Source organism: Mytilus californianus, unplaced genomic scaffold (assembly GCF_021869535.1).
Source record: "Mytilus californianus isolate M0D057914Y unplaced genomic scaffold, xbMytCali1.0.p SCAF_11, whole genome shotgun sequence".
In the NCBI taxonomy this organism is placed as follows: Eukaryota; Metazoa; Mollusca; class Bivalvia; order Mytilida; family Mytilidae; genus Mytilus; species Mytilus californianus.
In genome coordinates, this window is record NW_026262593.1 from 39,370,562 (window position 1) to 39,398,418 (window position 27,857).

A 27,857-nucleotide genomic window follows, 5' to 3' on the forward strand; every position below is an offset into this window, starting at 1 on the left:
AAGATATGGACAAAGATGTCAAAATGTAATCCCTCTACATGTATTAATGATGATATTATAACCGAACTTTAGGAGCAGGAGCTATATTGCAATCACTTTGTCTATCATTTTGACTAACAACTATTTTTTCAGAAGCTTGGCAGTGATGAGTTGTAAGGAGTACAGATCAAGTTTAAGTTTCGTTACGCTCTGCTAATTTTTCCCTAAATTACGTGAGTCTACCATGATGAGTTACATATCAAGTTTATGTTTCGTTCCGCTATGCTATATTCTCAACACATCTTGTTAGATCTGCAGTACATCCACTTCCTGTTTACTGATAGTTTGAAATTTAACTACTCATTGATCAAAGAAATTTTTCATCAAACTAGTATTGGTCTTGAGAGCTTGATACTATCCATGCATGTTTGTGTCCACATGTGTTGTTGAAATTGCAGATTTTTCAACTTTTTGAGACGGGGCCATTCGTGTCGTTCCGACACATCTAGTTCTAATCTGTCGGACATCTTCCTGTTTGCCAGTACTTTGAATTTTTCAATATGTTGAATGAACTTAATATTTTCTGTCAACATTACAATCTACTATCTTGGAAATGAAATTTTTGGGAATAAATGAAGTCCTGAAAAGTCAATTTAACATTTAAGGCAAATATTCATTAAACCTTATTCTTTGGAACCTAGGAATTTTATTTGTTAACTTTCCTTATGAAGAAAATTACTATAAAATGGAACAATTTGTTCCCAAGTGGAGATTTTTAATAATAGAGTTATACCTACCAGTGAAAAATGACATTTATTTAATTAGAATATAATTCACTTTAACTAGTTCTCATCGCAAACATCTAGGTGTTCTAGAAATAAAAACATCCCTAGGATGTCCGATCACCCTACCTGTGTTACACACCCCAATACAGGTAAATATACAGGTATTCTAATCAGTTGTAATTTTTGCGAGCTAGCGAACAGATTAAAAATTCTAGGACACACACTATCTGTTTCTACTGCTAAAAACAGTTGTGCTGACAATAGTATAAGATATTTCAGATGTCCAGATCTCCTGGTCTTTACCTTATTTTTTTTTACAGTACCGGTAATATAAAATTGTGCAATCAAATCAGAGTAGAAGTGTCAGCACTGTATTATGAAAAAAAAGGTTAATATATAGAGATAAACAGATTTATCTTCTCATGTCAGCCTGCTCACTTTGAGTGTAGGAGGTTGTAGGTATGATCTCCAGTCAAATAAAAGATGGGGAAAATGAAGAAATCTGGTTCTGTAGTTGAAGAGTTGCCACCATCAATTGGCGATTTGACGGTCACAAATGCAGTTTTACTGGCAACGCATAGCGAAGACAGTAAAACAGATATTTGCAAGCTGATGGTAAATTTTAGCCAATGAAAAGAGTTGTTTCATAGAGATTGCATAAGTATTGGTATTAGCCGCTGCTTGGCTAAGCAGGCTGCATTTTGGAGAAAGCAAGACTTAATTATTCACTTAATTATTCACTCAGAGCCTCTTTAAAAAATGTTTGGTTTGAAAATTATGTAAATTCAATTTCAGAAAAAGAGATCATCAGCAAAGTGTCTGGTAAGACAGATTCCATATGAAGATTACACTGAGCCCAAGTTTGAAGTGTCAATAAGTGCTGGTGATGACAGAAGTGGTGTTAATTTATATCTGGATATTGGAACTATTCCTGGGGGAACAGATGTATTGAACAAGAAAGAGCTGGCAGGTCCTGCTACAATATTGTCAGAGGTCAGTTGGTTTTTAGTGACTATAGGTTTGCACTCTGTCTTTCAGTACATCAGTCTGTCCATCCATGGTCATATCATAAGAAGTTATAGATTATATTAAAGTTCCATTCTGGTTGAGGGATTTTTGCAGAAGTTGTTTCCCTTGGACATGGATAACTGCTTAAGAGTATAATCTTTTAGAGGAATAAAAACCTTGATGTTTCAGAGGTTTGGTTTGGCCTGCATTTGTTGACAGTATCTGTATCTTTAATTAAACATTTTTACTGTATTAATGATAAGATAGAAATTCCCACTTACATCAGTAACAATTTAATGCTTATCCCTTAAACTTATTCTATTTACATTACAACCAGTAGGGGACATTTTATTTTGCAAAAATAAAACCAATTTATGATCCTTCATAAGGATTCTATGGCAACAATCTTTTTTTTTTTTTGGTGGTGGCCCATCCTTGTTCCTGGGCTTCCGGGCTTCAATATTGTCTTTGATAAAACCTCTTAAGAACCATTTGTGCCAATTTATTGTCCCCGGCGCGATGTATTGCGAGGGTCATAGAAATACTGGGTATCTGTCCGTCCCGTCTTGTTAGTGCTCTCACATGAAGCATTCTTGCCAGATTTTTATAAAACTTATATCATAGGTTTATATCAGTAATGTCTCTGATGAGTTTGAAAATCAGTGACGATGAACTATTTTTAAAAGAGTTTATAATGCCCCTTGGAAACATTGATTATATGGAAAATTGCATTGTTAGCGCTCTCATGGGTACAATGCTTTACAGATTTTTATGAAACTTATATTGTACATTTATATCAGCAATGTCTCGTATTAGTTCGAAAATCATTGCCAATCAATAATTTTTAAAAGAGTTATGGCCCTTAGAAATAATACTAATATGGAAAATTGCATTGTTAGCGCTTCCATATGTACAATTCTTGCCAGATTTTTATGAAAAATATATTGTACGTTTATTTCAGCAATGTCTTGGACGAGTTTGAAAATCAGTGCTGATCAATCATTTTTAAAAGAGTTCTGCCTCTTTAAATAGAAAACATTAATTACAGTCAAAACTGACCACTCAAGAGAGGTGACCTTTTGAATGAGGTTCCCCCCCCCAAAAAAAATTCTGATTCCGACATTGCTGTGACTGGGATAGGGGCAAATTGTTTAAGTGTTTTCAATCGGTAGAGTTATCGTACTTGCAAGCAGGGAAATAAGAAAAAGAACTGCACATCTTCAATTATGAGGAAAACCCACACTGTATAGTATTAAGAATAAAATGTAAGGAAACAATTCAAATGAGAAAACTAACAGCCTGAATTATGCTTGGATCAACAACAACAAAAAATGTGGCATACAACAACCAACAACAACTACTGGATTCCAGGCTCTTGAGTTGGGACAGACACATATAGGATGTAGTCAGGTTTAACATGTTTGTTAGTGCTCACCCTTCCTTTAACCTTGATCAGTCGTGTTCTAGTACAACAATAAAACACATGTTAAAGTCAGAATGGTACTAAGCACGAAAATAAATCTAGCAAAATGACAAAAGGCATGAAGTACAAACCTTAGAATATTCACGGTTACTGACAGCTAGTTCAATGCCCAACTTCATCCAGTGGATAACCCTTGTTTTCCCAGACTGAAATATTGGTTTATTTGTATTAGGTTTTAAAAGCAACTGGTGTTCCACTTTACTTTACTGTAACTGCTGAGAATGACTCGGGTCAAAAGTCCAAAGCTTCATGTTACCTATCAACATATGACATAACACTTCCTGGTGGGAGACTTGATGAAGATTACAAGACAACCAGTAACCCATCAGTTATTAAAGCTTCAATAACAGTTTATGAAGATTCAGAGCTTGTAGAAACGAAAGTGGCATTAGGTTTTGGGAAGGACATATGGGGTGATCAGGTTGTTCCTTGGCATGATGTCAGACTAGACCAAGGCAACATCAACCATGTTACAGCAGGTTTGTGTCAGGTTTTATTTTACTTTCTTTACATTCATATAATTTCAAGGGAATCTTATTTATGAGTGGATAAAACCAGAGCAACAAACAGCTTTTGATGAGAAACAACAATTCAAGAGTGACAAACAGCTTTTGGAGAGTAACAACAATCCATGAAAAAGTGGTCAAGGTCAGATGAATCCTGCAAGACAGACTTGTACACCTTACAAAGATTCAATGCACTATAATATAGTTGAACTATTGAATATAGTATCTGAGAACAAAGGACCTTATTACAAAAACAAAAATATGTACACCTGACAATCCTTTCAAACACCAAATATAGTTGACCTACTGCTTATAGTATCTTATAAACAGTACAAATAAGTTATGCTGCTGCTGCCATATTAGCATCCCTATTTTACATTTGTCCCCAGTTAGACAATAACAGGGTTGCCATGCACTAGGAAAAACGGGAAAAAGCCAGGAATTTTATTTGATGTGCTCAAGGCCGGGGGAAATACAAAAAAAATGAGTGGAAAATCCTTGAAAGTAAAAATACTGGAAGTTTAAAAACAAATTGAAATACCTCTCTTGTGCTTGTTGATTCGTCCCTCAAAAATTGGTATCCGTATGTTAAACAGGTACTCATGAGCTCATTTTGTGGGACGATACGAATGGGACAACTTGATAGAGGTGAATCCTGATCTCGTTTACACTTGATGCAAATGGTCTTGAAATGTTTTGCAATGTTATTTATCAAGCTCAATTTCAAACTACTGATAATTCTGGAAAACCCCTTGAATTTCATTTCTGAAAAAGACTGGCAACCCTGCAATAAGATTAAAAACAAATTTCCATTGATCAATATTCACAACAATAAGTGAATGCAATGGTTTTTATACAGGTTTTGTTTACGGGACGTATTATGGTATACCCTTGTCCGTCGTCCACATGTCGTACAATAACTCAAAAACGCTTTAACCAATTTGCATGAAACTTTAGTGAATTGTTTATATCTATTGACGTGAGCTCCCTTTCGTTTTTTATAAATTTTAGATTTTACGTTTCAGAGTTATGGGGTGTTATTCATTAAAAAAGGGGGATTTTCCAGTTTTCAGACACTAACTCAAAAATGCTTTAAGCAGTTTTCATGAAACTTTGGTGAATTGTTTATATCTGTTGACATGAGCTGCCTTTTGATTTTTATAAATTTTAGATTTTATGTTTCCGAGTTGTGGGGTTTAATTCATTAAAAAAGGAGGGATTTTCCAGTTTTCAGACAATAACTCAAAAATGCTTTAAGCTGTTTTCATGAATTATTTATATCTATTGAAATGAGCTGCCTTTCGATTTATATAAATTTTAGATTTTACCTTTCCGAGTTATGGGGTTTTATTCATTAAAAAAGGGGGATTTTCCAGTTTTCAAACAATAACCCAAAAGTGCTTTCAGCAGTTTTCATGAAACTTTGGTGACTGCTTTATTTCTTTTGACGTGAGCTCCCTTTAGTTCTTTTATAAATTTCGGATATGACATTTAGGAGTTATGGAATGTTATTCTTTGAAAAAGCAGCAGGCGTATCATGTGCTCATGGCGCAGCTGTTTATTTACTTTACAATACCTTATAATACAAAAAGCTGTGCACAAAATTAAAAGCTTGGTGACATTTTATATAAAGATTATATAATGGATGAATAATATTTTTCAAACCTTATCACATATCAAAAGTTCAATGGTTTAAAATACATGATTATTACTCTGCTTTAAGTTTGTTTTTTTGTGAAGATTCAAGTGCTAGTTTAATTTAGAGCAGATTTAACTGTACTATGTCAAACTTATCTACTTTTGATTGGAGCAATTATCTGCATCTTGACACATCCTTAAAACCAAGTTAAAAGATGGTAATGAGGATATATTCATGGTTTTGCCAAAGTCTGCATACAAGCCTGTAGAAAATTGGTACTTCATTGTGTATTTAAAGTCAGCAGGCAAGACATTTCAGCATGTGCACACTTCTTTAATAATAAATTGTTATTTTCTTTTAAATTAGAGTCTGATCCTTTGAATAGACAGGTGTTGGGGATGTTCACCAGTCAACGTAGAGGAAAGTTAGTTGGACCAAAAGTAGGTGAAGATTCTTTTCAACACTCACCTGGAGATTGTGCCAGAGCATGTGCTGATTTACCTCCAACCAAATGTATGAGTTTTAATTACAACTCTGGAAATGGAATGTGTGAACTTGTTGAAGCGATAGAAGGACATCATTTTAAACGATCTCATTCAGGATACTTTTACCACTATGAAAGACTTGGTGTTGGAAAAACAAAGCAGTTTAACTTTGATCAACTTCAATTAAAACATTATAAACTGGTGTATGTAAATTTCCGTATTGTTAATTACCTTGGATATTTGTCTTTTATTAACACTCAAGGTGTCCTTGTTGATTTGACTCCACCCACAACAGGTATGTATTCTTTATTTGTTGCTCCTTTATTGTATCTTCATCATAAATAGATCTTAGTGAAACCTAATTTATAAACATAGAAATACTAGCAAAATTAAATGTGAAAAATAACAGTTGTACAGACTTTTTTTCTAAGCATCCTCACACATTAGGCTGATTTTTAGTATGTGAGTCTACTAGGATGAGTTACAGATCTAGTTTACATTTGGTTCGGCTCCTTTGATTTTTGCCAAAATTACGGGCTTTGGACTTTAAAAATTTCATGAAAATAACAGTTATACAGATTTTCATTCTGAAATTTCCTATCTAAAAATGGCTCAAACTTTTTTTGCAATCCGGCCATTCGTTTCGTTCCCGACACATCTAGTTTTGTTATTTAGTTTGATTTTATCTTTGAACGGTATAAAAGAAACACAAATATTAAAATGAAAGTAAAATTAGGTTCCTGGTTTAATCCATACTTGCCAACCTCTGACAATGAGAAATCATGTCATGACATGACATGACATGTCAAAAAGCGTGTGAAAACGTGCGACATAGATGCAGACTTTTTAATATGAACAATGATCATAATTTCACATTATACAAATTTGTTAATATAAAAAACAATATTCTACTATAAACTTTTATTGTATTCAACAGTGGTCGATTTTGCTGCTTTTAAAGCAACACCACTAGGTACAAATTCAAAACAACTGCCAGTTTGGTTACATTTACTTGATAACAAGGCACACAATATATCATTGTCAAGTTCTGATCAGAATTCAGTGTGAATTTCCTTATAATTGAAAATGCTCTCTCACAGTCAGGATTTATATTGGCTGAACTAAAATAGCTTTATCAAGCTTAGAACGAGTGTCATAACGTAGTTCATCAGAAGACAGTTGGTACTATGAGAACTGATCCAACAGTTTCGTGATATTTCCATCCCCTATGGCCTGTGGAAATCTGTTGGCTAGATTTGAAACTGAAAAAGAAAAATATTTTATTATTTGATTACCATTAAACACGTTAAATGCTTAATCAAATAGCTACATTGTAGTTCTCCTCTCACATGTATTGTTATGATTGCACATAGGGTGCACAATGCGTTACTCGTCCCTCAATCATTTAAACTCGAACTCCCAAATATAATTTATAAATCTTGAATCTCAGATGTACACATCGTTTTCACTTAACAGTCAGCTCTTTAGACGACGGTACAGGTCCTGAAAGCGACCTCTTTCTGTGGACATTTCCCCTACATGAATTTGAAAGAAAGAAAGTCACAAAATCGTAAAAACTAATCACAAACTACTTACCTTAAGTGCTTTTTGCTGTTCGTCCATATAGAAAAATAAACAATGGTGACCAAACAATTACTTCGATATTTTCGGTATTTATCGTCTAATTATGAAAAAACCCGATAATTGCGATATCACTAACGACCAAAAAATCAAAACAATGAAAAAGCGTGTAAAGTGGTGAAAAGCGTGTACACGCCATGTGACAAAATCCTCGCGTGTTAACTGTTGAAAAAGCGTGTATTACACGAGAATATCATGTCAGCTGGCAACTATGGTTTAATCACATTAATGAAGGATATATCATAAATTTGACTGATTTTTTTATACCTCATAGATTGCCCTACCGATTAGAAAAAATATCCGTAGTACAAGATTTTGATAAAAATTCCCTGCTCTGCTTAGGTATCAAAGGGGTTGAAGAACAGGTTTAAAGAAAATGTCCTGCTGCCAGACTAAAAAAATCATATAAAGTTCATACTTTGTAAATAATGAAGTATGTTAGAGGTATGCAGTAATCCTCTTCAGCTATCTGATGTATTTATGTAAATTGATTGGTGCTTTTATATACAGGAGAAATAAAAAATGCCAGCCAAGACTACCTTGAGCAAGTTGACTGTTTGTCACTAATCCCAGAAAAACACAGACCAGATTGGGTTATTCGTTGTAGAGGGATGCATCCTTACATTAAAAATCACAGGTTTGTTAGTCATTTAGTTAAATCTTTTCTTGTTTGGATACATATCTTAGTAACTAAGATTCTTCTTCCTCCTGATATGTATCTTCTTGCAAGTAATCTGTTTATTTCAGATTAATTTAGGCAAAGCATTTAATTTATTGATCACTGATCTGCCAACCCAATTTTCCGAAAAAGAACAAAAATCTAAGTTTCATGCTTTTATTGCAGGTGACCGTACAAAATGTATTAAAAAATATCACTATAGTAGCATTTACTTTCAAGTTATGTGTTATTTTATACATAAAACGAATTGATTACACATTGACTGTTTTAAGTGTGTTTCTAAAAGTAGCCAATAGCAGCTGATAAAGGTTTTAACAAATTTGGTAACTTTAACCTATTTGCAGACTGGCAAAATTTTGTGTATATACAGGCAAGGATTTTGACTTTTTAGAAGGATCATAAGCTTTTTGCCAAAACATTTAGGGGTTGTGACCAATTATTATGGACTGGCAAAAGGAAAGTCAACATTTTTATTTGGACTTAGTAATCTTATCTGTCCTGAACTCTGATCTGCATTTTGACCCAAAAGATTGATACAACAAGTGCCTCTTTTTAAAAAGGAAATGGATTTTTGCAGATTGATAGTTGATGGCAAAGGATCTAAGGCAGTTTTTAATGGTTTAGAGCCAATGACGGATCTTCAATACACAAGAATTAACACATACATAACAGGTAAGACATTAAATACCAATAAAAGAAGGTAAGATATATTTGAAAGCTGCACAAAAAATTTGTAACTTCCAAAGGTCAAATTTGATAACTGTATCAAGTATATCATAGTGTTTGTACTTATTATTTTTTACCCAGGATGGATCTTTCATGGGCACTAAAAGATAATACACACTTCTGATTATTATGAAAACAAATAAGAACCAGGTTTCTTCATCTTCTGTCTCTAATATAAAGTCTACAAGATCTCCATGACTATCATATGTTATAATTCAGCTTTTCAAAGACCAAAGAAAGGTTCTAGATGCAGTCTCTACCATATTTGTTTTATTTGTTCAAATGTATTTTGTAAAGCTTCATTGTTATTCATTAGAACTTTGTGGAAAGAATATTTTATTACACTGCTCACTAACTTTATTTGCAGTCAGGCTAACATTTTTTACCAATTGGTCAGTTTGGGGGGAGGAATTCAAACTGCAAATTGAAAAAGTGTCTCTATGGTAATTTTAAATTTTAATATTGGTCTCTTCCATAAACACAGAAAAAGTAATATGAAATCGATTATTAAAAGATGTTTTGACACTAAGATAGCATCATGCAAAGCTTTTATTTTACTTTTTTCACTAATCTTATTTCATATATGGTTTCATTGTAATGTATTTGACAGCTAACTGGGATGGATTCAATGATAGAGAGAGTGGACTGTTAGGTTATACCATATATGTTGGAATGGAAGTTTGTGAGGATTTGATACATCCACATCATGATCCACATAAACATTTCTTTGAGAAATCACAGTGGACCCACAATGCCATGATTTATCCAATTCCTGCTCCATATGAAACGCTGCCAGGTAAATATGTCCAATATTATGTCTTTGGCCATAGTTTAGTTTGTACAATTTTGATAAAACTAAGACTACAACTTTCTCAGTCAAAGTTCATCTAAGATGATTTTAGTTTTCCTTTCCTTGCGTCTTTGTTATACAATTCATCATGTATTGATATAACTTTTGGTTTTGATAAATTCTGATAAAATAAATCCATAAATCTACATCAAATGCAGGAAGTTTTGTATTATTCTTTAATGAATCTAGTTTAAATACTATTGTGGATGATCAATCATCTGTGACAGCATTTTTACAAACTGTGCAGTAATTTTATAAAGGAATCAGAATTAGAAGCCATAAATCCATTCTTTTATGTGGTTGCCTAAAATGAAAGACCCACAAAATGTACAACTGAATTTTTGTTGATGAAAACTATTTCTGTAAAATTTTTTGTACTTGTATACGTTTTTAGCTCACCTGGCCCATAGGGCCAAGTGAGCTTTTCCCATCACTTGGCGTCCGTCATCCTCGTCGTTAACTTTTTACATTTTGAACTTCTTCTAGAGAACCACTGAATGGAATGAAACCAAACATGGCATGAATGTTCCTTATGAGGTGCTAAACAAGTGTTGTTACTTTGAAGCCGATCCATCATCCAAGATGGCCGCCAAAGGGGGACTTAATTTAACATAGGACCCTATGGGAAATACATACAAATGTCTTCTTTTAGAGAACCACTGAATGGAATGAAACCAAACATGGCATGAATGTTCCTTATGAGGTGCTGACCAAGTGTTGTTACTTTGAAGCTGATCCCTCATCCACCATGGCCGCCAGCGGGGGGACTTCTTTTAACATAAGACCCTATGGGAAATACATACAAATGCATCTTCTAGAGGTGCACTGAATGGAATGAAACCAAACATGGCATAAATGTTTCTTATGAGGTGCTGATGAAGTGTTGCTACTTTGTTGTCGATTTACTGTTCAAGATGGCCACCACAATTTTTTATTAAATTACAGGGCCAATATTTAACCAAATTTGGCCTCACTCATTATTAGGGTATCTGTTATGATTTTAATCTATTTTTACATGATTTCCAAAACCAAAGTAGAATCAGGTGAGCGTCACAGGCTCTTGAGAGCCTCTAGTTTTAGATAATTAGCACAATTATATTTCATTTCTACTAAAAGAAGCATATTGAAAGACTAATTACTAATTTTATTTTTTATATTGTAGATGACAAGTATTACATATCAGTAAGAGCTCTAAATGAGGTAGAATATGGAGGTCCACTAGCCACAACTGTCTGTCATTCAATACCACTTCTAGTGGACAACTCACCTCCTTATGTCTGGGAAATTTATGATATTAGATATGATGAGTACACATATAACCTCACAGCTAAACATAACTCCAGGTACTTTTTTATGATACTTTTTTTAGACCAAATGGGTACCGGAATGCAAGTAAATTTTGCTAGATTCTTTTCTTTTTACTTACTCTTTTGATGTAAGGTTGTAGACTTACAATTTGTCTTCACTTGCTCTGCAGTAGGTTATATAGAAAGTAGAGTTGGATAGAACAATCATAAAAAATATTTTAAAAATTCAAGAACAAAAAGGACCAATTGCAATAAAAAAAAATTGGGAAATAATTCTTGTTTGATTCCCTTTAGGAATAATGGTTGATCATCCAACACCTTTAGAATAAAAAAAAGGAAACAGAAAAAAAATGAATTTTGCAAAATCATGTTAAAGATGAAGTGCATCCAAACCTTTTGAAGGCAATATTCTTTTGATATATTCAAACAATTATTATTAACGACTTTTAACTGTCATCAAATATGACCAACACTATTACTAAAAATAGAAAAAAAAAAGAACAAAATATATTCAATAAAAATCATTTAAAGAGCCAGTTGTTATCAGACTTTGAGTACAAACTTAAAACGCTTTGTCTGATTTTCAAAATACACATCAAATGTGACTGCTGTCATTTAAAAAAGTAGAAATTTGACTCCACATTTCTTTAAAAACAATCTGAAGAAACCTGTGATGGCCAAACAAATATAAAAATGTTCAAATGAAGAGGACAAATATTATAATAAAAAATAACAGTAGACAGCTCTCTCACAAGCAAAAAACCCATAACTGTAAAATATGAGGGCATAAATCTGCAGGGAATAAATGCTTTTGAAATGGTTGTTTGAATTGTTGAGTTAACAAACAGTAAGTTAGCATAAAAATAGCAAATCAGGTTCCTGTGAGATTTTAGCTCATTTGAAATTGCAAAATATATACATATGGCCTTGTAGGCAAACATGTACAAAAAGAGGACTAAGAAGAAAATATATGCTAGCGGGCAATTTTTATTTTTAAGTGATCCACATTCAGGATTAGCCTTCAATGATGTATGTTTGGGAAGAACAAGGCGAGATTGTATTGAGATGAGATGGACCAGACTTTCATTTGATCCTAACATTACACTTGTGAGAATTCTGACTGATGGTGTTCCAGTGTGGATGAAAATCCGTGCAGTTAATAATGGTACTTTTTATTTGAAATTTATTTCCTAGTCTCATTAAAATTCATAGGATTGTCAGAGAAGTTTAGATCTACTGTTAATCCCAGATAGGCACATAATATTGCTATGTTGAACTCAGTGTCATTAAAAAAAAATAAACATAGATTTTCCCTGGAAAGTGAGTTGGTTGACCGTTATGGAATAACCGTTTCACAGATGATATCGGATATGTTCCTTATGTCGTAACTACAATACCCTTTCCTTTTCTTGAATGTGACTTACCGAATAAGACTATTTACCGGATTTGTAATAACATAAGCAACACGACGGGTGCCACATGTGGAGCAGGATCTGCTTAACCTTCCGGAGCACCTGAGATCACCCCCAGTTTTTGGTGGGGTTTGTGTTGCTTAGTCTTTAGTTTTCTATGTTGTGTCATCTGTACTATTATTTGTCTGTTTGTCTTTTTATTTTTGGCCATGGCGTTGTCAGTTTGTTTTCGATCTATGAGTTTGACTGTCCCTCTGGTATCTTTCTTCCCTCTTTTAAGGTATGGAAAAACAATAAAAAAATTACAATTAAAGAAATATGAAACAGTAATTTAAGCTTAGCCACAGGCACAGTAACTCAGGCTTAGCCACAGGCACGCCAGCCCAGGCTTAAAATTATTGAGTCTGAAGACTGATGAAACTAAAAGGTTATGTTGACATTGCATGTGAAAAAGCCTCTCAAAAATGTCATACAATGAACTGAATTATTGATTTATACGATGATATTATGTTGTACTGTATTTTCGGAAATTATTGCGGGGTTTTTATTAATGCGAATAATGCGACTAAGTGAGTATCGCTATAATAAGAACTCGCATTTTGATAACTAAAACATAGATCTGTATGTAGATTTTTCTGAAATTGCAATAATTAAACTCGCATTCTTGTCTATTTTTGAAAAATTGCAATAATAAATGCATGCAATAATTTCTGAACTTACAGTATACTTGCATTTATAGTGTTCATATTTTGACTGTTTTAGTTGATTTGCGTACTATTGGTGTTTCTGATTATGCCATTATTGTTGACAAGACACCACCTTTTGCTGGAGTTGTAATGGATGGGCCTATCTATGGAGAAGATTTGCTGTATACCAAATATCCTGATAAAGTAAGTGTTTGATATGGACTTGCTACAACAGAAGTCAACCAAAGTTTTATTTTCATTTCATTAGCTTTAATGTTTATGTTAAAACAAAAATTTTAATTTTCAGGTTCTAATTGTAGCTCCTTTATTGTCATTTGATAACATTGAAGACAATTTGGTTGATATGATAAGAGGACTGCACAAAAACCTTTTTTTGATTTCTGGCCCAGTATAATCATTTTTGACAACATTTCAAAGTTTCTGCTTGTCAGGCTTGTTGAAGAACGTTTTTTAAACCTTTTGGTAATTTTAATGAGGATGACATGCGAAAATACTGTTAGACCTGTGGAATGATAGACCCTTTTATGGAATTTTATCAATAGACAGCAAAAAAAAATTAACTTCCATTATTGTGAAAGGACAAAAGACATTGTGCAAAAGTACATTTAAACATATGCCATAGACACTGAGCAATTAGGTCTTAATAAAACTTTACATACCTGCCAACCTTTTTAAAAGAAGGAAAAAGGGTCATAATTTGTGACCACAATTCTCAGTCTGACATTATTGAAACTTTAAACTAATGGAACTTAGATACCATGATATAGAATTTACTTTATGATATTATAGCAGTTCATAATAGACGAGTTGGATCAAAGTAGATGTGAGGTATATCAATGAGACAGCAACAAAACAACCAAAAAACAACTTAGAAGCTAAATTTTAAATGATGCATTTGATCAACTAAATGATGAATCATGAAAGTGCTCATGTTATAAAATATTTCAGATATGTGCCAACTGGTTACATTTCTATGACCCTGAATCTGGTATCGGGTTATACTTAATCAGTGTTAGTTCTGTTAAAGAGATAAATGTAACAGACATTGCTAACTTGACAGAGTACAACAGAAAAACCCATGAAGCTTGTGTAGAGCTAACTCCTGAAAATTATCTAGAACATGGACATACATACTTCATTACTTTGTGGGCATTTAATGGAGCTGTCAATCAGAAAAATGTATCAGCTATTTCAACTGGAGGTAAAATGCGTTAAAACTAATTTTCAGAATCTATATGCATGATCTTTATTTTAGTTTTATATATGTGTTTAATACAAGAAGGTATTCAGTTACCCAAGTTCAGTGGTTAAAAGCTGTTTCCCAAAGAAGCTTTTAGATATCTATCTATAATGATTACATGTTAGGATATATGCCAGTAGTAATATTTGTTCATCCCCATGCACTTTCTTTTAATTTAACTAAAACTCTCAGAAGTTTTTCAGCTTCCAATAGCATTGTGTCTATTGTATTTTTGTTTTCACTCCATTGCAACACATAAAATTTGTATATAGATAAAAAATTATTATCAGGAATGTGAGTTTTATGTTTGTCTATCACACTTGAAATTTAGTTCATAGTGACTTAATTTGTTATCTTCTCTTGTTTTATCCTAATGCATCTTTATATATGATTGTGGGTCACTGCATTTCTTTGGATTTCAGAAGGGGACTCAGTATTTTTTAGCTAAACTTTGACATAAAACATAATTTTAATCAAAGGTCTGCATTACATAGGATTATACAGTCAAACCTGTATTAAGCAGTCACTCTTGGGAAGTATCAAAAGTGACTGCTCAAGAGAGGTGACCTTTTAAATGAGGTTCCAAAAAATTCCGATTCTGACATTATCCAGGATCAGAGCAAATTGTTTTAATATTTTCAATCGTTAAAGTTATCGTACTTGCGAGCAGTAAAATAAAAATAAATGGTGGATTCTGGTGCTGTAAATTTGAATAAAAATTTGAAATATGCTAATATTCATGGAGTATTAAGTTGTTGATAGGGTTATCAATGGAAATTGAAAGGAGTGGAACACTGGAAATTCATGAATTCACCTTCTATTGTGTGATCTTGTTTGCAAGTGGGTTTCGACTTTCATTTTGACTTTGATACTGATTTTGTAAAAAATATTTTGATAGTTAAACTTTGAAATGACGATATTGTGCAGAAATCAGGTGACCGCTGAAACGAGTTAAATTATATAGAAAATCCATTTGGGAGGTTCTGAAAGTGACCGTTAGATGCAGCTGATCGTTAAGGCAGGTTTCACTGTATTGTTATAGGTAATATTAGTTTTTGAAAATTGAAGTAAGGTTGAGCATAATTATGGCCAATGAAATTTAAAATGGCACATACATGTATAAGATGCATCCTCTCAAATTATATGGCTGTTTGTCAAATGGTTTCTGAGAAATGTCCATTGTTCATGAAGACAGTGGTAGGTGAAAAATTATGAAGTAAAAGGGTTATCTGGTGATGGGACATCATTGACCAAAATAATTGAATGTTCTAAAATGCTTGTCACCAATGTTGCGGGAAAAAAGTGAAGATTTTTGGTATATATTGTACATTATACTAATCTTATAATCTTCCTGCTGTTTTACAGTTACAGTGGATCTTACTAAGCCAGTTCCTGGTGATGTAATTGATGGAAACAAAACAGGGTTTGAAGATATCCAGTTCTCTGGTAGTGCAGCTAAAGTGGAGGTTCAATGGAGAGATTACCATGATCCTGAATCAACCATCAGACAGTATGATGTGCAAGTTCAAGTAGCTCCGTAAGTTTAAATTATTTGTTTTTCAACCTTAGATGTTGCGTTTTTAAAGATGTATGAAAAAGGATAAAATGTATTAATTTACATGAGGGAAACTATTCTCTGGTTTGGTGGGTCAGACAATCTCTCCTGTTAACTCTGACATTTGTAAGTCCAGTAAACATTTTTCATTATCTTTGACTACAGAACTTTGTTACTATGTGTAGGTAGGAAAGTGTTTCATTATTAATTGCCTAATAAATTTTTATAAAGATTTACAGTTATTCAAAAGTAAATAATGGGTTCATATTTTATTCAAGACAAGTAATGTTCTTATTAGAAAAAAAGCCCATGTGAAACTTTGTTATAGGGATTGTTAAGAAGTGCTCTTAGTTCTATTTTAAAATTTGAAATGTAAAACAAGATTCATTATTGTTGTAACTTTTACATTATTTCAGGAATTTGACAGAAAACTTTAAAACTAGAAGAGATTTTGTGACATTGTCTAATATGACAGAGAGTGTGAAATGGCTGAATTTCCATTTCCAACATAAGGATAGAGTGAAACTTTATTTGCGTACTACAAATGGAGCTATTAACTCAATAGTAAATGAGACAGATGGCTATATTGTAGATCTGACACCTCCAAAACTGGTATATCTAGGAGATGGTTTAACTCAACATGAGGATCTAGAATTTCAGGTTTCTTTTTAGTTTGTTTATCCTCTAAAAATCAATTTTACTCTACAAATAAAAAATAGTATGCTCAATTAAACTTATGCTACATGTATATATTAAAAATTTAAACTTTTTAGCATCTGTTTGCATTGCAAGATAAAAACATATGTAGACGGTCTAAGAGTAGTGAGCCTCTCTTTCCTGTTTTTAAACCTCCTCAGATCAATTAATACATATATATTTTTTATGGATTTATGCCAAAAGATTTGGTTCATTAAATTATGATTTTGGCCCTAAAAATCTGAAAACTTTGATAAAATTTGATGCAAACATATTTTAAAATGTCCTATTGTTTCAGTTAAATAAGATTTTCACCAATTGCGTCATTAGTTATGTATTTGTGACGTCCTAAATGTAGGTGGATCACAGTTAAACCTGATTTTTATGGCCCACCTACAATAGTAGAGGGGCATTATGTATTTCAGTCTGTGCGTCCGTTCGTTCGTCAGTCCGTTTGTCCGTCTGTCCCCCTTCAGGTTAAAGTTTTTGGTCAAGGTAGTTTTTGATGAAGTTGAAGTCCAATCAACTTGAAACTTAGTACACATGTTCCTTATGATATGATCTTTCTTATTTTAATGCCAAATTAGAGTTTTTACCCCAATTTCACGGACAACTGAACATAGAAAATGATAGTGCGAGTGGGGCATCCATGTACTATGGACACATTCTTGTTTTGCATAATTTTCCTAAATTTATGACAGTTTTCTGAAAAATTAACAGTGGTGCCACCCCTCGTCCACAAGAATTTGGCTGAAATATTCTTTATGAACCATATTCGTTACTTTTTTATCCAAAATTTCAATGGGTGAGAGGTGGCACCATATATAAAATCATGAAAAAAGTAGATTAAAGTGATAATTTTTTAGAAAAATGAGTTCGAATGAAATCTATTCATAATTCAGGCTTTTATGAATATGGAGCAGATATTTAATTTTTAGCTCACCTGGCCCACAGGGCCAAGTGAGCTTTTCCCTTCACTTGGCGACCTTCGTCGTCATTAACTTTTTACATTTTGAACTTCTTCTAGAGAATCACTGAATGGAATGAAACCAAACATGGCATGAATGTTCCTTATGAGGTGCTGACCAAGTGTTGTTACTTTGTAGCCGATCCATCATCCAAGATGGCCGCCAACGGGGTACTTAGTTTAACATAGGACCCTACAGGAAATACATACAAATGTCTTCTTTTAGAGAACCACTGAATGGAATGAAACCAAACATGGCATGAATGGTCCTTATGAGGTGCTGACCAAGTGTTGTTACTTTGCAGTCGGTCCATCATCCAAGATGGCCGCCAGCGGGTGACTTAGTTTAATATAGGACCCTATGGGAAATACATACAAATGTCTTCTTTTAGAGAACCACTGAATGGAATGAAACCAAACATGGCATGAATGTTCCTTATGAGGTGCTGACCAAGTGTTCTTATTTTGCAGCTGATCCATCATCCAAGATGGCCGCCAGTGGGTGACTTAGTTTAACATAGGACCCTATGGGAAATACATACAAATGTCTTCTGTTAGAGAACGCCTGAATGGAATGAAACCAAACATGGCATGAATGTTCCTTATGAGGTACTGACCAAGTGTTGTTACTTTGTAGTCAATCCATCATACAAGATGGCCGCCAGCGGGGGACTTAGTTTAACATAGGACCCTACGGGAAATACATACAAATGCCTTCTTTTAGAGAACCACTGAATGCAATGAAACAAAACATGGCATGAATGTTCCTAATGAGGTGTTGACTAAGTGTTGTTACTTTGCAGTCAATCCATCATCCAAGATGGCCACCAGCGGGGGATTTAGTTTAACATAGGACCCTATGGGAAATACATACATATGTCTTCTTTTAGAAAACCACTGAATGGAATGGAACCAAACATGGCATGAATGTTCCTAATGAGGTGCTGACCAAGACTTGTTACTTTGCAGCCGATCCATCATCCAAGATGGCTGCCAGCGGGGGACTTAGTTTAACATAGGACCCTATGGGAAATACATACAAATGTCTTCTTTTAGAGTACCACTGAATGGAATGAAACCAAACATGGCATGAATTTTCCTTATGAGGTGCTGACCAAGTGATGCTTCTTTGTTGCCGATTTACTGTTCAAGATGGCCACCAGGATATTTTATTAAATAACGGGATCAATATTAAACCAAATTTGGCCTCAATCATTATTTGGGTATCTGTTATGATTTTTATCTATCTTTACATGATTTCTAAAACCAAAGTAGAGTCAGGTGAGCGACACAGGCTCTTGAGAGCCTCTAGTTCTTATTATTCTTTCAAAAAGAATACATAAAGGTAGCTGGGGTGTCTTCCTCCATGTTGGATTTTGAAATAGCAGATAACGATTGGTCTAGATCTTTAATGAAATGTGCAAATTTCCAGAGCAGAATGTAATTCATGTGCAAGACTGTTAGTTTATATAGAAAATTATGTGTTTTATCATATTTTATGACTATTTTACAAAAAACAGAAAAAATTTTTTGATTCATTTTTTTCAACTTTGCCACATAAGGGGATATAAGTCAGATAAAGTAACTTTTATAATAGAATGTGTTGTGAATTTACCTATTTTATTATGTAGCAAGAAAACAAGTCCGGTGACCCCATTTTTTATTTTTCTTATCTGAACGTATATTATTAGAGCTATCTTCTCATATTTTATCTTAAAATTCTATAATGTAGTTTTCTTTTTATCACACAAAATTGGGTTTTCCATGTATAATCTATACAAAACCTGATAATTTTGCACAACCTGTAACATAAAAAAAAGCCTCTGTGACCCATACTTTTTATTAGCTCACCTGGCCCAAAGGGCCAAGTGAGCTTTTCTCATCACTTGGCGTTAGTCGTCCGTCGTCGGCGTTAACATTTTACATTTTGAACTTCTTCTAGAGAACCACTGAATGGAATGAAACCAAACATGGTATGAATGTTCCTTATGAGGTGCTGACCGAGTGTTGTTACTTTGAAGCCGATCCATAATCCAAGATGGCCGCCAGCGGGGGACTTAGTTTAACATGGGACCCTATGAGAAATACATACAAATGTTTTCTTTTAGAGAACCACTTAATGGAATGAAACCAAACATGGTATGAATGTTCCTTTTGAGGTGCTGACCAAGTGTTGTTACTATGAAGCTGATCCATAATCCAAGATGGCCGCCAGCAGGGGACTTAGTTTAACATTGGACCCTATGGGAAATACATACAAATGTCTTCTTTTAGAGAACCACTGAATGGAATGAAACCAAACATGGCATGAATGTTTCTTATGAGGTGCTGACCGAGTGTTGTTACTTTGAAGCCGATCCATAATCCAAGATGGCCGCCTGTAGGGGACTTAGTTTAACATGGGACCCTATGAGAAATACATACAAATGTCTTCTTTTAGAGAACCACTGAATGGAATGAAACCAAACATGGCATGAATGTTTCTTATGAGGTGCTGACCGAGTGTTGTTACTTTGAAGCCGATCCATAATCCAAGATGGCCGCCTGTAGGGGACTTAGTTTAACATGGGACCCTATGAGAAATACATACAAATGTCTTCTTTTAGAGAACCACTGAATGGAATGAAACCAAACACTGCATGAATGTTCCTTATGAGGTGCTGACCAAGTGTTGTTACTTTGAAGCTGATCCATAATCCAAGATGGCCGCCAGCGGGGGATTTAGTTTAACATGGGACCCTATAGGAAATACATACAAACGTCTTCTTTTAGAGAACCAATGAATGGAATGAAACCAAACATGACAAGAATGTTCCTTATGAGGTGCTGACCAAGTGTTGTTACTTTGAAGCTGATCCATAATCCAAGATGGCAGCCAGCGGGGGACTTAGTTTAACATAGGACCCTATGGGAAATACATACAAATGTCTTCTTTTAGAGAACCACTGAATGCAATGAAACCAAACATGGCATGAATGTTCCTTATGAGGTGCTGACCAAGTGTTGTTACTATGAAGCTGATCCATAATCTAAGATGGCCGCCAGCAGAGGACTTAGTTTAACATAGGACCCTATGAGAAATACGTACAAATGTATTCTTTTAGAGAACCATTGAATGGAATGAAACCAAACATGGCATGCATGTTCCTTTTGAGGTGCTGACCAAGTGTTGTTACTTTGAAGCTGATCCTTCATCCATGATGGCTGCCAGATGGGGACAATGTTTAACAAAGGACCCTATGGACAATACATACAAATGTCTTCTTTTAGAGAACCACATACTGAATGGATTGAAACCAAACATGGCATGAATGTTCCTAATGAGGTGCTGACTAAGTTTTGTTACTTTGAAGCTGATCCTTCATCCATGATGGCCGCCAATGGGGAGACTTCCTTTAACATAAAACCCTATGGGAAATACATACAAATGCTTCTTCTAGAGGTGCACTGAATGGAATGAAACCAAAAATGGCATAAATGTTTCTTATGAGGTGCTGATTAAGTGTTGCTACTTTGTTGCCGATTTACTGTTCAAGATGGCCACCAGGATTTTTTATTAAATTATAGGACCAATATTAAACCAAATTTGGCCTCACTCATTATTAGGGTATCTGTTATGATTTTAATCTATTTTTACATGATTTCCAAAACCAAAGTAGAATCAGGTGTGCGACACAGGCTCTTGAGAGCCTCTAGTTATATTTTTGAAAAAAGCACGATATAAACTACATTTTGAAAAATTATTAAAAAATTCTATGAATTTTGATTTAGACCCCCATCTACCTTTATAAGCAATACAAAATGCATTAAATTTAGCCAGACAATTGAAGAATTAAAAATACACCTGTACAGGGTCTTTTATTGAGGTTACGGGCTCTACTCTTTCATTTTGATGAAATAACACTTTACCAAAATCTACAGTATATGTGATGAAAATTTCAAACAGCCTTAAAAACGTCTTTCATTTTTACCCCCAATTGATGAAGGCAGGAGGTGTTATAATGCAGTTTGTTTTTATTATATAAATGTAAATATTTGAAATTCTACAGACAAGAATATTCTAACATCAAAAGGGTACATAGAATTTTATTGTAGTGAATTAAGTATCAATGTAAGAGATCTCTTTGCTAAAAGTTATGAAATTTTACAGCTGTTCAAGGACCAGTCGATTAGAAGAAAATGAGCGCTGAAATACTTTTCATGCTACGGATTAGCCAAGAATTTTATACATCTTTTTTCTCTTGTAGTCCAATACCACCATGTTATCATCAAATTTCAAGTTTATTGATGAAGAATCTGGATTAGATCATTTTAAAATACAGATTTACCAACGGCATCAAAGTATTAGATCACAAATTGTTCCAGGTATTTACTTACCTCATATATAAGCTTTTTATATGCCATGATAAACAAGACTTATTAAGAGCCTTTAGTTCAGAATGTTTTTCTTTCCAGAGTTATTGGACCCCCTAGATTTAAGGCAATGTTTGACATATCTTGCTTTATGTTCCAGTATGCATGGATCAATTTACTTCAAACTTTATATTGTTGTTGGGATTATAGAAATTAAAATTTCGATTTTGGCTTTGCTGCCTATATATAGCAGTAGTAAACTGATAGTATGGTGGAAAACATAAATATATTCATATAGACAAGACAAGGGAATGAAATGCCATCAAAATTTCAATGACAACAATAAAAGTTTATCTATGTATTGGACAGTATTACATAGTTTAGATTGTAACTATCAAATCAACATCTTCAAACAAACAAAAATAGTTCTCTTGTACAGTATACCTTTTCAATATTTCGTCATACAAGAAAACTAATCTATATTATCTTCAGACAATAACATACTGTCAGTTGACTAATTGTTATTTGTTTCTCATCCAGAGAGCTCTTATCAAAGTCTTGGATTTGTGACATGTTTTAATTTTATAAAAAGCTTAATCCCTGTTGAGTAGGAGAGATGGATGATGGGAAGGGTTTGAAATACTGAGGTTAATAATATCTTAGTAAATATATTATTGATGTTTTGAAGCAAAGCGGAATGAGTGGATACAGCTTGATGGTGAGACCATAAATGAATTCACTGACTCCAGTCTAGATTTACTACAAGGTGCTGTATACAGTATCAGAATAGGAGCTGTTAATAAAGCAGGATTTGTGGCAGCTTTTGAAACAAATGGTGTGATAGTAGACACAACACCTCCGGCAGTAAGTATCAAATGGTGTGATAATAGACACAACACCTCCAGCAGTAAGTATCAAATGAAAATAGTAATTTCTGAAATAACCAATGGAATTGTCCTTTTGGCTAGTTCAGGTGATCCTCTAAATATAAGTTATGAAAATATTGAAATTTGAATTAAATAGGATGATATATATAGGTGGTTTATGATTACCAATGAACAACTATCCACCAGAGTCCAAGTGACATGCATGTAACAGGTTATAGGTCACTGTACGGTCTTCAACAAAGGTTTTTACGGAAATGAATAAAAACTACATTAAAACATTCATAAAATTCCATTTGTGTAATCACACCTTTGAACACAATTATTAATGTTATTACTCTGGTTGTGTAGATAAATTGGCTGCATGTCAACACTTTATCAGATGATGAAGAACAAGCAGTAAATGGTTATGTTTGGCAAGCAGATACAGATGGTATTAAGGCAGCATGGCGAGCATCAGATCATCAGTCAGGTGTTCTCAGATTCAAAATAGCTGTTGGATCCTCACCAGGTATAGTTCTCTTACCTAGCAGTTGTTTTCTCTGAAAAGGATTATATGTTACATATAGAATAACTATAAATTTGTCTCAAAATATAAAATTTATTTGTACAAGGCTTTGTCAAGCATTTTATCCTGTTTCAAACCAAATGACCACTGATTTGAGGTGTCTGTTATGGCAGGTTTTAATATAAATATTTTCTTATTCCTAGGTGGAACTGAAATAAGGTCTTGGACAGATGTAGGACTTAAGACAGATGAATATATTAATGGATTGTCTCTAGAAGTTAGTAACATAGACACCAAGACCCCAGTGTACTATGTTAGCTTGATAGCTGTAAATGGAGCAGGACTGGAAAGTTCACCTGTGGTGTCAACGCCAATAGTGGTGGTGGAAGCAGACCAACCAGGTATCCAAAAGTTTTCAGAACTTTAGGAACATAATCTATTTTCCGTACATTCTTAAACATTTAAATATATTTCTGTTCGAAGAAGAAAATAATATTGCGTGGCAGTTTATATATTAGGTAAGATCTTATTGTTAAGTTTCCAATAAGAAATAAATATTTGTCTTGAAGTTCTGGACAGAAATCATTATTTTTCCACAGTTTATTCCATAGGACATCTGACAGCAGCATTAGTAGTTTTGATAAAGATCCTTTAAATTTTCTGGAAATCTAAAATCTGAATGACTATTATTTTTTGCAATATTTTGAAATAAATATCAATAATTTTTAAAGACACTATATATAGTTTGAAGAGGTTATTTTCTTGTTTTCTTTGTCTTTGGGATCATAATTGAGATAGCCATTTTGCAAACATAAGCTAGTTTGTATTTAAGTTTACATCTTCTATTTTGTGCTTAGTCATAGTTATTGATGGTACAGATGGAACAGACCATGATCCTGTATCTGACATCGGAGTTAACTTTGATTATCAGTTAGATATTTCTACCCTCAGTGTAGTTTACAGAGTTTGCCCTTTACTTTGTTTTGTAGGCATAGTTATTGATGGTACAGATGGAACAGACCATGATCCTGTATTTGACATTGGTGTTGACGTGGATTACCAGTCTGACATTTCTACCCTAAGTGTACAGTACACAGGCTTTGAGAGCCACCTCCATGGTGTCATGGACTATGAATGGGCTGTAGGAACAACTCCAGGTGGACAAGATGTCACCACATTTTCATCTGATGGAATTTTACATGTAGAAGAGAAAACTATCGCTGGAGATGGTATTTTATTTTTGTTTCTACAAACTGAAATTTACCAATAACTTAAATAATTTGAATGGGGATTAATAAAAAGTTGTGGATATTCATATGAACATGCAAAAACTATGATATGGAGCTGTCTGGATTGATTGTATGAGAGGGTGGGAATATTTAAAGGCATTACAATTTATGCTCTACTTTAAAAGATTGGGCTATTTGAAACATTGTATATTTCTAGGCATTACCAGCTCTGGATATGCACAAGTAAATGCTCAGCTAGAACCTGGAAAGACATATTATTCTACCATCAGAGGTATCACTAATGCTGGAAATATTATTGAGTCTGTATCAGATGGAATTACTGTAGATTTATTGCCTCCAACAGTAGTGTTAGACAGGTAAATATTGGATCATGGGGTTTATTATGTTTTTTTTTTATTTATGAATAGTTTTATTTCACTTGTGTGATATTTCGAATTTATTTTTTCGTAATTTTTAGGGAGGGGAGGGGACTTGTTAGTCTTCTTGCCGCATATATATTTCGGATTCTGAACCTCGATAGCACTCCCAACAGTGATGGTCACTCTGAAGTGCATTTTTGATTTCACAGAAGTATGATGGTGGCATTGTGATGCTATCTTGCTGATTCCTACGCAGAAGTTTATTGGTGGTAACGCTGAAGTACGATGGATGGCAAAAACTATATTTTTAGTGTTTTTCATGATTTCATTTGGATGAAGAAGTTGCTTTGTTTGTTAGAAGCAGCTTTTCAGGTTTTTAAGTAAATCACCAATAGTATAATCCGTTTAATTTAAAATAGTCATGATGCATAGTCATTTATAACTGAAACGTTGTTGTTTACTTTGTAAATAGGCTTGGACCAAAGATAAATCCAACATTCATCCAAGCGTTTAGAAATTGACCACTATAGATGCTGCATGCAAAGGTTATTGTTCATTAAACCAGGAAGCTATTACAAATTTGAATACCACTTGCTTACTCAGAACGGCACAAAATCTATTCAGCTGCTGTGAATGTCAGCAAGAATAAGATAGATCACTGTAGTTTTTTTACTGCAACCAGAGGAAATATGAAATGCTTTGTCGGGACATGAGATTTATCCTTGTATAGTTGCTCTATCATGGTCCCATCATAAAGGTTACCTCCATATTATTGGTAGACCGTTGCACTTCAGTGTCCCCATCTCACCTCCGAGTCCTACATATATACCTGCCATAAATTGGTAGCAATTTCCATAACAACTATATGTCAGATTATTTTAAAGAATTGAAATAAACAATTTTGAATGAAATTCTTATTTTTCCAAAAAGGAAATAAACTTTTATTATACCAAATTTGTCATCTTAAGGACCACTGAGCTTGAGAATGTAATTTTTAAAGATTCTTTCAATTCAAAATGCAGGCTAACAGATAAAAATGCAATTGATGGTAACATAGGACCAAGTTCTTCAATGTATAAAAGTACATCTGACTCCCTGTCTGCCACATGGCACTACAATGACACAGATAGTGAAGTGATTAGGGCCTGGTATTCTGTTGGAACATATCCATACTCTGAGGACATATCACCTAGAGCTGAAGTGAATATATCCTCTACACAAAGTAGTCACCTGGAGGTTGGCAGTATCACACCTGACATTACAGGTAAATGACCTGTATATATTTTATTTTACGATTTAAATTCTATGATAAAATGTTCAACTCTGGAATCGTTTGTTAAAAAGCTGAAAATGTTTCCTAATTACAGACTTCATATTTTCAAAAACATTTAATTGGAATTCTGTTCATCTGTCCTAATTCATCTTCAATATTTGAAAGGATGCATCTATTTTTTATCCTTTTTAATTGTAGGCAAACCTAATATAATCAGTATCTGGGCAGAAGACAAAGCTGGTATGATTGGTATAACTACTTTTGGTTCAGTTATCATTGATACCAGTCAACCAGGAACTGGATATGTATCTTGTCCAGAATACATTGGGGTTAGTCATCTATAGTCAGGATACAAAAGTTGTTTATTTTTTTGTCTGATATTGTTGAGGGGGGGGGGGGGGGGGGGGGGGGGGGGTTAAAAAGAAATTGTGGGGGGTCAATTTTTTCTCATTTCAGATTTCAGAAATTAAAAAGAATTATTCTTCAAATATTTTTTTTTTTTCAAATTTCAAATATTGAAAAATTTCAAGATGTTGACAACTATCTTTTCATTCGAAAATCAGATGATTAAGGACTGTCTGCTTTTATTTTTTATCCATGGAATATCAGTTATATTACGAATTTTGTATTCTGTGCATCTCCACTTCCAAGTAACTCAAGTATGCTTTAAAGAATCTTTACAAACTTTTACATAATGTTTGGTTCCATAAAGACGAGCTACAATTCAGTTTTGATAATTTTCATATAAGAAGTTCTACAGTTGTGAGTCACTGGATGTATTCGAACCTACATATAGGCACTTATTTATTGGCATTTTACTGTCACATCATGTCATTCTGGCACAGCTGTTGACAAGTTTCTTATACATATTTATGTATACATGTATGTTGTACAAAAACACTTATAATTGTATAGCAACATAATATTTCACTCAACATAAAAAAAGTTAGCGTGCAATATTCTTGTGCAAATATAGCTTGAAATCATCGAAGTCATCAGTGACAAAATTATGTTTAAAACGGTGCAATATAAAAATCTACTGAAAACAATATTCATGCACTAACCCTATATAAGTATTAAGCACAGCAATAAATCCTGAATAACCTCACCAAAGACTATAATTAGCTTGCAATATTCCCCAATATTGTTTTAAAGTGCATTATTGATTAAAAATTGTGATGTGGACATGGTATTCTTGTTATTATACCCCACGCAACGAGTTGCGGAGGGTATAATGTTTTTGACCTGTCCGTCCGTCCGTTTGTCCGTCTGTCTGTCTGTCCGTCCGTCAGTCCTGTTTCTTGTCATCGCAACTCCTCTCAAACCACACAACAGAATTTAACAAAACCTTTTTAGATAATAAGGACATACTATGTAGTTGTGCATATCAACAGGAAATTACGATTCAATTTTTTTTCTAGGAGTTACTCCCCTTTGAACTTATTTACTTTAATGTACTACTGCAACAGTTTGTCATCTCAACTCCTCTGAAACCACACAACAAAATTTCATAAAACTTTGTAGATAATAAGGACATACTATGTAGATGTGCATATCGACAGGAA

General features: G+C 33.8%; 1 protein-coding gene across 1 annotated transcript in view; it reads left to right on the forward strand.

The window, feature by feature from the left end:
- The window catches only part of LOC127720044 (uncharacterized), a 136,057-nt gene that overhangs the window by 60,691 nt on the left and 47,509 nt on the right, over positions 1 to 27,857 (forward strand). Inside the window, exons 35-54 of the mRNA XM_052226450.1 lie at positions 1,560 to 1,757; positions 3,428 to 3,734; positions 5,767 to 6,180; positions 8,037 to 8,163; positions 8,783 to 8,877; positions 9,542 to 9,727; positions 10,944 to 11,124; positions 12,087 to 12,253; positions 13,263 to 13,390; positions 14,156 to 14,408; positions 15,813 to 15,984; positions 16,419 to 16,662; positions 21,913 to 22,030; positions 22,707 to 22,882; positions 23,254 to 23,413; positions 23,614 to 23,811; positions 24,400 to 24,639; positions 24,857 to 25,016; positions 26,042 to 26,283; positions 26,491 to 26,621. Of these exons, the coding sequence (XP_052082410.1) occupies positions 1,560 to 1,757; positions 3,428 to 3,734; positions 5,767 to 6,180; positions 8,037 to 8,163; positions 8,783 to 8,877; positions 9,542 to 9,727; positions 10,944 to 11,124; positions 12,087 to 12,253; positions 13,263 to 13,390; positions 14,156 to 14,408; positions 15,813 to 15,984; positions 16,419 to 16,662; positions 21,913 to 22,030; positions 22,707 to 22,882; positions 23,254 to 23,413; positions 23,614 to 23,811; positions 24,400 to 24,639; positions 24,857 to 25,016; positions 26,042 to 26,283; positions 26,491 to 26,621 (3,897 nt within the window). The remainder of the gene's footprint in view (positions 1 to 1,559; positions 1,758 to 3,427; positions 3,735 to 5,766; positions 6,181 to 8,036; positions 8,164 to 8,782; positions 8,878 to 9,541; positions 9,728 to 10,943; positions 11,125 to 12,086; positions 12,254 to 13,262; positions 13,391 to 14,155; positions 14,409 to 15,812; positions 15,985 to 16,418; positions 16,663 to 21,912; positions 22,031 to 22,706; positions 22,883 to 23,253; positions 23,414 to 23,613; positions 23,812 to 24,399; positions 24,640 to 24,856; positions 25,017 to 26,041; positions 26,284 to 26,490; positions 26,622 to 27,857) is intronic.